Source organism: Charadrius vociferus, unplaced genomic scaffold, assembly GCF_000708025.1.
Source record: "Charadrius vociferus isolate BGI_N301 unplaced genomic scaffold, ASM70802v2 scaffold15, whole genome shotgun sequence".
NCBI lineage: Eukaryota > Metazoa > Chordata > Aves > Charadriiformes > Charadriidae > Charadrius > Charadrius vociferus.
Genome location: NW_009650064.1, coordinates 4,999,266 through 5,012,655, shown reverse-complemented (window position 1 = coordinate 5,012,655; position 13,390 = coordinate 4,999,266). Strand labels below are relative to the sequence as shown.

The following is a 13,390-nucleotide window of genomic DNA, read 5'->3' as shown; positions in this document are numbered from 1 at the left end:
TGCTAAGACAGTCCAGCTGATTTCTCCAAACGGAATAAACAAACAAATTTAAACACGAAAAAGGCCAAGCCTCAGAGGACAGTAACAAAAGGGCAAGCTGAAAGACAGCTCAGTCTAATCGTCTGTACCCCAGTGTTATCAGAGTCAGCACTTTTCTCTGCAAATAACCAATGATCCCGCATAAAGTGGGTTGGAAGGAGAGATCACAAGGGGAGACCATTTTGAGTTCAGAAGACTTTTGTTCCCAGCCCATCCTTCCAGCGCTGTTTATGCACCTTATAGCAAACAGTCAATGGAAAGAAAAAATCAGTCCTTAGAGCAAGGTGTACAGTCAGATACGTGTCCAGGCTTTGAGCTGACCTTAGGACGCTCCTCATGCCACAAGGTGCCTATCTTAGCCCCACGAGGAGACACTCAGCACTCACTGTGGTGACACATGAGGAGTGAGCTTAGCAGGACGCTTGCTGTACAATGAAGCTCCTCAGAAGGAGAGAACTAATGTAATACTTTCCCCTAAAGAAGAGAGGTCTCACTCCCTCTCCTCCTTTTCCCCTCCTTCCAACCAAGCTCTCCAGTCAGCCTGGTTGGCTCAGCTTGGAGAGCCAACCCAACAAGGAGCAGAAAGCAGATGGTTTCTGTGGGATGACTGAGCTGGACTGGCTCTCAGAGAGCCACAGGCTGTGCGAGACCTCACAGCTGGGAAAAAGAGGATGAACAGCACCGAACCGTTCAATCAGCTCACCAAGTGAGTGAAATCACAGCTTCAAAGCACAGAAGCTCAAACCCCTATAACGTCCGGCCTCCCCCTTTTAGTTTTAGGTGACCAGTGCCCTTATATGCAAAACAGGAGGCCGCCAAAAACTGGGTTGTAGCAAGGAACAGGCAATAAACCTGCCAGGTGAATGCCAGGCCCCTACCATGGGCAGAAATACAAATCCAGTCCAAAATTAATTGATTTTTTTTGCCAGCTGAAACCATTTGGCAAATGCATCCTGATATTTTATGGCAAAAATGAAACGGCCTTGCTCTACTCCAGAGCTCCCATTTCCAGGCCCATGGCCAGTTAATACTTCATCTCTTACCGCAGCGTGACCAGCAGTGGAACAAGCACTAAATGAGTCCTGCTGGTTCTGGTTTGTCAAAAATCCCAAGCTGGAGCCTGGGGGACCACGTGAGCTGCCGCCTGCCCACCCCGCCTTCCCATGGTTTGATTTCCTGAGACCCCGTTGGAGGATCTGTTCGAGAAAGTTCAATCTGCAGGTGCAAGTTTTGCAGCTTATATCTGGCCCACATTTTTGATGTCAGGGAAAACATCGCAAGAAAATAACTCATTATTAAAAAGAAGGGCTCCAGAGACTATTTTGTATTCCAGTGAAAAGGCTTTTCTTTTTGCAGGCATTTGTCTGTGATGTTTGCAACCTAAATATCGCAAGTAGAATCTGAAAATGACATTGATTAGAAACTGATTCTTGAAACAAATCATGTCCTTTTCTTGGCAGAGCAGCGATGAATTCTCATCACTGACTTTTTCCAATCTTGTAATACATTAATTAGTTGGAATATGCTCACATCTCAAAAATCATGTCAAATCTCAAATTTTAATTGCACATAATTCCCGTCAGTATTTTGCTCCATAAATTAATTTCAATTACATTCAAGTTTACAGAAAACATTTTAACCCTTATAATTTTTTAGAAACCCATAGGAGGAAAAGAAGTGCTGTTCATGAAGAAATACAGTAGTTTAAAACAAATAATAACTTTTGCCACAGATTTTTACATTTGATTTCCTGCTTTAAAGAGAAAATCCTACACCTGGTAACCCTTATTTCTCCTCCAGCCCTCTTGAATCATGGAAACAGATTTCAGAAAGTTGCCCAAGGCCAACCATTTAAAAAAGAAACAAAACCAAATCCTTTCACCCATTTGTTTCTGAGGTCACAGAATGAAAAACGGTAGGCCTCCTATTTCCATCTTTAGCTCTTGAGACTCAGAAAGTGGCTTAAATTTGCCTTGCGAAAGAAAGATAGAGGCATGCCCTTATTCCCTGGAGAAAGCATACAAAAAGAATGTGCCTTTCTTTTTATTTTAAGCTTTAGAAACTTGAACTCAAGCTGTAAGGGGGGAAAGGAAGGCCACGGCCAGGCAGCTGGTACAAGTAAGGTGCAGACACAGGGTCTTGTCCGGTGCCAGCTGGAAAAGATCCATGTTGGAAAACAACTTCACAAACCCCCGTCCTGCGCCCTGGCTCCCAGGACATTGCTGTATAGGAAAAAAAGCAGTTCTTTGTGCACTTTGTAGGGTTTGAAATGAAATTGTGTTGTGGATCTTCAGCTGTACCTATTTTAAAATGAAATAAACAACTATTCGGGGGAAAAAAAGAGACCTAATTTCCTCATATGCCACTGAAACAAAATACACACAGCCTATGGCCTCTATCCATTACTGCAGATTAATTCAAACCTAAAAGAAGTACCTTGTCCAAGATGCGAACACTTTTCAAGAGCACTTTCACTTGTTTCTGCAGAGGAGGTGTCTGATCCTCACTGTGCTGGCTGGGGTAGATCCGTGCTACCAGGTAGGTGGACATGGACCCATGGTGAATGCCCAGAAGAAGGTGGGACTGAGGGACACAGAGACCTCCCAGACCTGAACACTTAGCCTGTATTGCCACGGTACCCATCACTGCTGGCTTGTCAAATCAGTGTTGAGACACTACCAGTTAACAAAGGAAATATTGTACTGTCACTGTGACTCTTTGTGATGGCGTTTCTTATAGCCTTTTCTCATGCAGGATTACCAGTGGTTTAGGAAGGAGGCAGGAGTTGCCCTACTTTTCTTTTTTAGGAGTGTTTTTCCAAGACACATCAAGGGAGGGAGCCTGGTTACCCCATTCCCTCTGGAGAACTTTGCACTTTCTTAACTAAAATCTTGTTTTCCCCAAAACAGAGACTAAACCTCAGGCTACACTATACTAACAGATAGTATAGCCCAGCCCAGTGCAGAGGAGTCTTCTGGGAGGTTGTAAAATGTCATGTGTGGTTTCCTAGCTCTGCCTTCGCTGGGCACAACAAACGTGTGTGCGTGCGCATGTGCCTATGTTTATGGCAACTGACCTCTTCCTTCCCCTCCTCACACAAGTATTTACTTCCTTGAAAGATAAGAGAATTAGTCTGATGGCAGAAGATAATTAGGATTTTCCCTCCGCACATAATACAAAATACTTTGTGTGTATATATTTGTGTATACTGTATATATGCCCACAGTTTTCATTCTTGAACAGGAAGGATCAGATTTTTAAAGGTATTAGACATGTAGCAAAATACTTTGAAGTAATTTATGAAAATTCTCCTCATTTCCCACCTTTGTCTTTAAGTATCTACACAGATCTGGGTGGCCTCAAAGGGCAATTTTTATAATCCTGTTCTGTGCCTATTTGCATTTCAACGCAATTAAGACTCTAAAAATATCCCCAAAAGGCATTGATACCAGGAGAATGTTCCATTTCATTAATGATTATTTAGTTTTTCTTGAGGGTTCCTTTATCTTCAGAACACATTTGGGACAGCCATGGGATAAATTAAGTAGGATTAAATAATACTATGACTCATCAACATACAGGAGTTCAAGATATACTTAAATATGTCTAACAAAAAGGCGCTGCTGATCCTTGTTCTAGTTGTGTTCCTCTTGTTAATTGGTATGTAAGGTGCTTTCTTCTTTCAGCTTTGACTTTTCACCGAGTCGTCTTCATTATTCAAAGTGCCATAGTGTGAACTGCGAGAATCTGGTTGTATTTTGCCTGTCAATTTTTTTCCTAAGGAAATGGGGTGAGAGAAGGGAAAAACAACAGCTTTGTGAAGAATTTTAATAAAACAAATCCCCCACCAATCCATCATTTAAACATTCTTTGCTCCAGTAATCATTGTTTTCATTTGACTAGTTGTAACAATAGCTTGGAAAAACTCTGAAAAATTCTTTGAAAAATCTGTTGGGAACAGGAATAGAAATTAAGGGAACAGTATATTTATTAAATATGACTAGAGCACATTTGTGACTCAACTCTCCTAGGTCATCCCATTATCTGATATCTCATTTTCAAACAGAGACAGAAAAAAAGCCCTACTTACCAGGAATAAGTCCACAGTCAATAAAAGGCATTTTTAAATGCTCCTCGTTTTTATTTCTTGCAATTACAAATACACCAAGGAAAGATAGGAGACACCTGCAAAATAACAGTGGCATAGTAGCATTAGAAACACTTCACTGCATCTGAGATGAGCATGTCTTTCCATGTTTCTTTTTCAAGGACTTCCAAACCCAAGCTGCTCAGCTTATAAAGAAACTTTTCTTCCTGGCAGCTCTATAAATTCATCTTGGGGTCCCTTTCAGTCTAGTTTTTGCCTCCTGAAGCTTTATTATCAGTTCCAAAGGCTCTGCAGGCAAAATTACACTTTCAGCAATATATACCTAATCAAATGCCTGTGAGTGTGAGACCACAACGTTTGAATCCCTGAGCAAATCTTCACAGAGCATCTAAGCTAGCATTCTAGCATTCGCAATTTCATTAACAACTTAGTCTAGCTGCAGACAATCAACATCTCCGTTGTTTTTCTCATTTGACTGTGTGTCTCAGGGGCAAGCTGTAAGCCAGGAGTGATGAGAAACTGCTATGCTTGGATAAATCTTCTATCCGCTCTGTGTTGGACACACAACCACTAATTCCTGCCTGCCAAATACATGGGTTGAATTTGCTCATCTCCATTTTCTGTCACTTTTCCTGCAGTCAAACAACATAATGGTTGTGTGCACCTACTCCGATCTGACTGCAGGGCATGAAGATGTCTGTAGTTATCAGCCCCATTTATTTGAGAGCACCGTGGCAAGACACCTCCAGCAGTTCTGGGGGGTGCTTTTAACCATCTCACACCCATTATCAAGTAACTGTCACCTGTCCCCAGAGCTGTTATGGTGCTGGTAGCCAGCGGAAGGTTTCTGCTCACACAACACCTAGGCCCTTCTTCAAATATTTATTGTTAACAGCTTCTTAGCATTCTCTGAACTTTTCTGCAGGCACAGGAAGATGAGGGAGAGGTATTATAGCACTGCCTCGTAGGCAAGCAACTCATACAATTGCCCACGCCTAGCAGCAGCAAAGACCAGCCGGACACGCAAGTGGAAGGTGACATGGGAGGAGATTTCTCCCAGTTGTAAAAGCACCCTCTATAACATGATCTCTGGTGGAGAGCAGTGATTTCTCCTTCCTGCTGGCGGAACACATGCTGCTGGTTTTTCATTCCATCATGAGATTAGTAGTTCATAAGTGTCTCACATTTTTACATATTTGGATTCAAAACCAGGCCTCCAAACTCCCAAAGCACAGACATCAATCTTTCCTTTAATGTTTTTTTATCCTACTATAATGGCTATTCCATAATACTTTAATAACAAGATGGGTTTCTTCTTACTGAGAAAAGAGGGTTTCTTCTTACTGAGAAAAGAAGGGATTCCACAAGGCAATGCTGTTTCAGTACAAAAGTTAGTGCAGATTTTAGGTCGATACACTTACCCGAACAGAAACATGAACACACTCAGCAAAGCTGCACTTTGGAATTCCCGATAAAATATGACCCCTGGAATGTGACAGAAACAAGAATTGCAGATCTTGACTGGCTTCCAAGTGATATGAATTACAGCTGGGAGGGTCAGGAGCAGTGTCATGCTCAAACGGAGCAAAAAAATCCCAAATAAGGTATTAATACACATTGTGATGGGTTCACTGTATGTGCCCATATTCCATTATCTAGGCTTTCTCAAGATACTGCATGGGACTGGAGAAGATTTAGTCTATCATATTGGAGCATGTGCTGTGTTAGTAACTGCACAGATGCAGGTATTTTTTGTGTTATCAGCAACAGTTTTTACACAGGTCAAACTCAAGGCCTTATTCACAAGCAGAGTCGTACCAATATAGCTAACAGGTTCTTCATGGATTTAGTTAAGCCACTCCAACAGACCATGTGGACATCTTAACTCCAATTGGGAACAGGTTTTCGATAACTAGCTGTGTCCCTGATGTTTACACGAAGTTAAGAGCTCCAGCAGCCAAGTTTGCCAAATCTTTCTGGCTGAAGGGATCACTAGCTCTTTCTGGTCACCCCTCTTCCAGGAATTAGCACCTCTGCAGTGGAGGTGACAGAACCAGATGCGTATCTGGATCTCAGCTGCCCCAATTCACAGCCAAGTATATTAGCTTTAAACCACTGATGAACATAGTTTTGCTTAGAAACGCCAGAGTGTGCACCAGTGCAGCTGAAGCGTGACTGTATCTTCAAAGGCTGTAACTTGGGATGGGGAAATCATGAGACGAGGTGTCTTCTACGAGCACCCCAGCAAGATTCAGCAGAGATTGTTCTTCTAAGCCCTACACTGGTTTAACTAACCTGGTGCAAATACATGTGTATCCAGTCTCAAAGCTATTAAGCCATTCCTGAATAGGTACTTGATCTTTTAAGGCGGCCCAAGGCCAAATTCCCCATATGGTCACAAGAATGCAACTCCCTTTTGGCACAAGTCTCCTCTCAGTCACAAAGTGTAGGTCTCTTCTAACACAGGTGCTGAGGCAATCTGTGCGTGAAGCTAACTCCCCTTCTCATTAATGGCAGCTCTGCATGAGAAACTCCGGCACAGCAATGACAGGAAAGCCCCCAGTGTGTGTTAAAATGAGTCATAAATGTTCTAACAACATGATCATTTTGGCTCATTGCTGATACAGCATCTTAGTCGTCCTCCTTGCTCATGTTATTACACTGCGCATCATTCCCAAGATTTGCAGTCCCTCTTTAACAACGAGTTCAAAGTTCTCACCCAGGATAAAATGTTAAATGCTTAAAAGGTCTTTGGAGTCATTTTATTTCCTTCATTTAACCTAGAATTCCACCTTCTGAAACTGAATATACACTAACTACTATGAAACACAGCTGGTTGTCATTTGAGTAGTTGGCCAGGCTGTTAAAATTACTCTACCAGTTCAGATATGGAGAGGCTGGTGTGCACATGGTAAATGCATTTACTGGATGTCAAAATGAGGATAGGATAAATGCAAGTATTTCTAGTAAGCCAGCAAGGCACAGTAAACGATACAAATAAATTCTGGAAATGCTAGATTTTGATTATTTTTATTTTGCTTCAAAAGTTGGGAACTTATTCATTTTTCAAAACTTAAACACCTGTCACTTAGGAAAAACTTATTTTTGTGAAGACAAACATAACTGGTTTGTGTTCCTGTTCACAGGCAGTAATTCTTGAAAGCCTGATGTTTAGAAAATTGTTCTGTAGAGGCAGAAGGCCGGAAACAAACCTGAAATGATGGCACTGGTGGTGAAGAACACAAAATTAATGGGCACAACTGCTGTCGTTTCGTACAGATGCATTGCTTGATTCAAGAACCTGGAAGACAAGCGTTATTGTACCTCATGCCTACAGGAGGTTCATTGCACTTTAAGTCAGGTTAAGCCACTTTATGTCAGTTTAACAATAAGCGTGACCGTTTCTTACCACAATAGCACCTAGCCCAGCACAGATGCTTATATCTATTGAATTTACTTTCTGGTTTTGACTCTGCAGGGTACAAACAAATACGCAAAAGCAAGGAAGTTGCCATGGATTCTTCTGGCCATAGGCTGTCATTGGAGAGTCCTTTGAAGCACTGTTGGAAAAATTTTGTCTGCCACAGATAAGAGAGGAATGCTGGGGTATTACTGCTTATGGTTTGCATCGGTTCTTGGAAGCAGTGCTGCCTGCGAGCAGCCAGGGACAAGTTGCTCTAATTTAAACAGGTTGTGTAAGGGTATATTTCCAGCACGGACATGAACACGCAAGTCCTCATAGGAACTGTTTCACTTTGCTGAAGTTCACATTGCTGCTACTGCTCAATCCAACTTGGCTAAAACACATATTTGTATGTTTATCCATGCAATCCTACCCCAGACACACTCTGTCCTGCCGGAAAAGTCCAGAAAGGTGGCTCCAAGCCTGTGCTCTTTGGGTTTGAAACTTTCTGCTGTGCTCCTCAGAAGGGCAACACAAACCCTCACCAGAATCATGAGCAAGAGTGTGCAGAAGCATACATCGCACATCGCACTAACACACTGGCCATGGAGAAGCCTGCATGGTCCATGAAAAAGGCAAAGCAATTAACCCACTTGTACAGAGACCAGAGCTATCAACATTTACACACAGGGTGATGAATCATGAGTGTGAACTCTCAGATGCACCAGCAGATACTCTGTTATGTGAATGGTGCATTTCAGACCAAAAAAGAAAAATCAGGAGGCTGCAGAGAGTATTCAAAACCTATAAAATGAACCGCATTCAAATGTTTCACTGGTACAATATATGTGCACAGTAAAAATCCAAGCTTGGATCTGTTTTAGCCATTAAAGTAATTGCTTGGTTATTTTAGCAACTGTTGAACAGTCTCCATGGTGCTTTAAAAATAAAGAAATCCTACATATCCACAGGATAGTCAGGATTTTGAAGTCATTGAAAACACCTCATTATTTTCTCCCATTTGCAACAAACTTGGTCACAGGGACTAAAACAGTGATACCAAGGCCCAGCACTGAATCCAGGAGGATGTTGCAGCACAGGCTGTTCTGAGCTAACACACGACAGTCAAATAAAATAAGAGAGGAAACAAATAAAATGAAAAATTTAGACTGACAGCACAGTCTCTGTTAGAAAATGTGTCCAACAGAGAAGACAGAAAGAGACACTGAGCCCAGGGAATGAAATGGGCACATTTCACTTCTGTTTTAATTTTGATCCAGCAAATGAAAGAAAGAAAAAACTGGCAAGAAGGAGAGGTTAATTCAGCAGCTTCCTATTTACCAAGTTTTTATTTCCTATTTTAAATGCCCTGAGCTGTTCTCCCAGAGAAGACAAGCTGGATGTAAATCACTGTATAATCTGTTACAGGGGAGTTCCTGAGTCAGCCATGGAGAGTCACTGCATAATAACGCATGGACTTTCTGATTCCACATGGGAATGGTATGTTCTGCCACGAGAAAGCTGGGTTGGCTCTTCTACCGGAAAATAATCATGCAAGTAAACACTCAGATTCACACTGGAGCAGTCTAGATAAGATTACTGAATGATGCTATCAGCACCTGAAGCAGAGGGACCGGCATAAAGGGAATGGACTCTCTGTTCAGCTGCAAGTCATATTTTACCATGCTGCCACCCCCAGCAATCTGCAAAGGCAGCATAAAACAATCACTCGACAGGCCAGGGGCCAGCAGGGAAAACTTGGATGTCCCCTACTCACCAAAAGTTAACTATTTCCTAAAAAGGTACAGACATACAGGGTAACAAAGTGCAACATGCAGATTTAAGAGAGGCAGGGAAAAAGTTGGGGTAAGCTCTCTTTTTTAGTCTGATATGGTGACATAAGCTAGGGAAAAGAGATGCAGAATGATGGTAAACATGGCCATTTGATTATTCAGCAATGAAGGTTGCTGAAAGTAACAAAAAAATTACATAAACATAAATTTCATTTCATGAGTTCCAAACCTGTGCCAAACTAGAACTAAATTGGGTAAGATCTTGTATAAGGCGATAATGAAATGAGGGAGCATCTGTGTAATTAATCAATTATAAACTGAGAAATAAAGCCTAAATAAACAATATAGTCAGCTGTAGGCAATTCATGCATCTGTCAAGGCTCTGCCAGGAATTTGTTGCCTTTAAGTGCAACTTGGATCTGAAAAGAAAATGAGAGATAAATGGGTACAAATGTTAGGAGATAAGTAGAAACTCACTTACTTGACTTGGAAAACACATGAAGTTGCCATTAAAACAATCATGATATAGAAAACAGTGTAAGTTAGCTGCATTTTCCCCTTTGCAGAGAGTGTTATCATGCTGGCCACAGCCTTTACAGCAATGACAGTCATCGATGCTGAAAGGGAAAGGGAGAGATTAGCGGGGCGGGATTCACAGCAGGGACCTCAGAGCATCAGTGGGGGAGGACAAGGTGGCAGGTTGGAGACACAGGGCTCATAACCTAAAGACACACTGAGGTAGGATCTGGGCACCTAAAGCCAAGCATTTGATTTTACAAACACTCACTAAGTTACTGCCTAAACTCAGAGTGGCCTTAACTCCATGTGTGCTTTGTGCTTTGCTTGGAAGTTCTTGTAGCACTGAGGTCTGCAAAGCTGCATCTACCCAAAGTTTCCCAATTTTCCCACAGGGTAACTGAAGTTAGAGTCAGATAAAGTCTTGCTCTGTGTGTGTGAGAGGCTGAGCCCAGGTAGAGGAAAGAACTGGATCCGTTTCCCACTGCTGGGCACATGTCCTAAACACTGGACTACCAGATAGAGGTGGTACAACAGCCTCCACATCTTCCAGACATATTTTATTTAGCTCCAGCTGCTAATTTGGAGCCCACGTTGCATTATTCAGGAGAGGTCTGAGAGGTCTCGTTATCTTCTCAAAGTAGCTGGGACACCTCCTAATAGCAGCCTGCTTGTGACACCAGCAGCCTGAAATAACTCCTTACCCTCAGGATTTCTCTGCTGAGATGGGAGCTGGCCAAAGCTGGCCAAAGCTGACTTTTGGAGTCGCATCACAAAGCATCTAACTCCTCACCCCTGGTTTTGTACAGAGAGCAGTCAACCAGCACAGGAGTCTGTGTTTCGTTTCAGGGGCCAGGCTCTTAAGGCCATTACTAGATTTAGCCTACTGAATAGAATAATTCAGTAGTGTGTTTTCAATCCATTTAGTCACTGTCACTGCATCAGCACAAACAAATCTCAGACAGCAGGCAATGGTTTTAATACATGTCGCCAGTTCAGAGGAGTCGTGCAATATACATCTTTCATAAAAGGGACTGACTGTTCAGCTGAGAGTTACTTTAGATTTCCATATGCAGTGCGCTCTTGGTTTGTTGAAGCTAACCCAAGTAAGCTGTGATTACTGCAAGTAAAATGTAACAAATTCAAAAGAAACAAAAAATGATAAGAAGAGTCAGGGTGCGGAGATGACCTTTGAAGAGAGGTAATTAATCGTCAGGAGCACCGTCCCCCAGCTGGGATCCAGTTCTAGCCTCTTCCAGAACAGAGGAGTGTTGGATTTCGGTGGTCTGATTCATCCTCCTGTAACTGCAAAATTCAGATTGACAAGGGAAGCTGCACTGTGCAAAAAGTTCAGGCCAAGGCTTGGGAGAAAAGGTGGGGGAAGAACAGACTCAGGTCTGTGGTTTTGATTGCAAGCATTTTTCTTAGAGCAAGTCCAAAAGTTCAGGGGGAGTTTAGGAGTTGCATACATCTTGTGATGATCCTGTTTTCATTACAACCTTTCCACCTAGTACTTCACCTCTTGCTCTGTAATGGAAATAGATTGAGCAGTTAAACAAACACAGCAGCAAAAGTGAGCAGAGGAGGCAAAATCTGGGCCTGCAGTGGTGCTAATGGTATGATAAAAAGTCAAAAAACACACTCAAGCCCTAACAAGCAGCCTGCATAAAAATCAAGATTTTCACTCTAATGTGAGAGACTTATTATTTTAAAGGAACACTTACAGGTAAAAATTAGTAGTTTGAATTGTCCAACTAAGGGTAAGGATTGCTGAGAAATTGTTTCTGATGAAAGGGTAGTTTCCATCCCTTAGAATTTTAACAAGCCAGAAAAGAAAGCATCAGGGGTTTGGTTTTTTTTTTGGTTGGTTGGTTGGTTGGTTGGTTTGGGTTTTTTTTTGAAAAGTGGAATGATCTTTTTATTTAAAGTAGCCATGGAGTAAGTTTCAAAACCTAGGAAATGGTTTTCCTATCTCTGATAGAATGACCCCCCCGCAAGGCTAGTGTGACAAATGATGTCACTTTCCAGCTGTCAGGGCAGGAAACTCAGAAATCCCACTTTAATCTGAAACATTTCCCCCCAAACTTATGATAACTCCCAGTATATACATGAGGTAAGATAATTCTCACCAAATGAACTTGCAGAGGTTTACTAAGCAAAACATTTGCAGATTTCACAATCACCTCTGTATTTTCTTCATAATGAAAGTAGCTCTCATATCCAATGAAGCACAAAGGCTGCCTTCTTTTTAAAGAAACATTTCTACAATTCATTGACATCTGTAACAGACCCTCCACCAGGAATGTATCTGTGCAGATACGAGAAAAAGCAGAAATCCCCTTCCACAAGCTGCCACCAAGAATTTTCTGCGCGGAGACCCCAGGCCTCACCCACCCCTCCCACTGCCAGGGCCCTCCGAGGGCAGTGCGTGTGGCAGACGTGTGGCTGGGAGCAAAGCTGCTGGGACCTCTCTCAGCCCCCCATCACTTTGCTCAGCAGAGCGGTTGGAGAGCAAGCAGAAGGCTCTAAGTGTAGCTTTGTGGGGATGGCCAGGCACCAGGACGGCTGCAGGAACCAGAGCCAGCCACAGTTCTGGGTTTCCTGCTCGAGGGAAATATCTGTATTTCAAAAGTTCCCATGAACCAGGATTTGTTTGTTTGTGTCTTTCTTAATAGAGCAGAAATAATGACACATTTTTCCTGAAGCTGCATATGCTTACCAAAATGTCAGCAGCCACCAGCTGAAATGGTTATTTTTGGTTGATTGCAGCCTGACCACCAAACTGCAGTTAGTGCCTGCTGCGGCATGGGTTTGCAGCCCCGCTGCTGTTCAGCAGCTCCACATGTCTCTTTGGCACTGGTGGCATCAGGTCTGGCAGGCTGCGGGGCAAAAGAAGCACACAAGGCTACGCAGCCCAATGTCCCAGGTCTCCCAGAGCCATGTGTTGACCTTGCCTGGGGCAGCCACCATGGTGGGTCTGCCCAGAACCACAGCCGTCAAGTGCCGAAGCCCACCTGGGGGTCTTCAGGCTCCCAGCTATGTGACAAGGAGGCTGGACCCACTTGTCACTCAGGAGCGCGCAGTGCTTCACACTCCTCACGGCAGGGTAAGAAGCTGCAGAGCAGCTCAAGCGAGCTCTGCCAAAGTTCTGAGGCTCCGTGCTAGGAGCTGAGGGCTGGCTGGACCCACACTTCACTCCTCCAAAACAAGAACGGTCAGACAGTTAGTCCTAAGGCTTTTGGGGGTCTTTCATCTCTGCCTTATGCAGAGAGCATGGAAATCCTTCAAGGCTTCTGCAGAGCTACAGATCCTGATGTTCCTAACACTGGGAAACTTAAATGGGAGGACTGTCCTCTGAAAGACTGAGCTTTTCAGCCGGGTAGGAAACCAGTCAGAGATCTGAAGGAAAGCAGATAATAAATCTGTGAGGGTTTTTCACGTTCAATTAAATACAAATTGTGTAACTGGCAAACTTAGTGAAACACTCATGACCATTAGTGACCACTCATGGCCAAAGTTCCGTTAGAAATG

General features: G+C 43.0%; 1 protein-coding gene across 1 annotated transcript in view; it reads right to left on the bottom strand.

The window, feature by feature from the left end:
- Positions 1-3,721: 3,721 nt before the first annotated feature.
- NIPAL2 (NIPA-like domain containing 2) overlaps positions 3,722-13,390 on the bottom strand; it is a 50,858-nt gene continuing 41,189 nt past the window's right edge. The window contains exons 7-11 of the mRNA XM_009891918.1: positions 9,825-9,960; positions 7,360-7,448; positions 5,569-5,632; positions 4,130-4,224; positions 3,722-3,816 (exon numbers count right to left, since the gene is read on the bottom strand). Of these exons, the coding sequence (XP_009890220.1) occupies positions 3,722-3,816; positions 4,130-4,224; positions 5,569-5,632; positions 7,360-7,448; positions 9,825-9,960 (479 nt within the window). The remainder of the gene's footprint in view (positions 3,817-4,129; positions 4,225-5,568; positions 5,633-7,359; positions 7,449-9,824; positions 9,961-13,390) is intronic.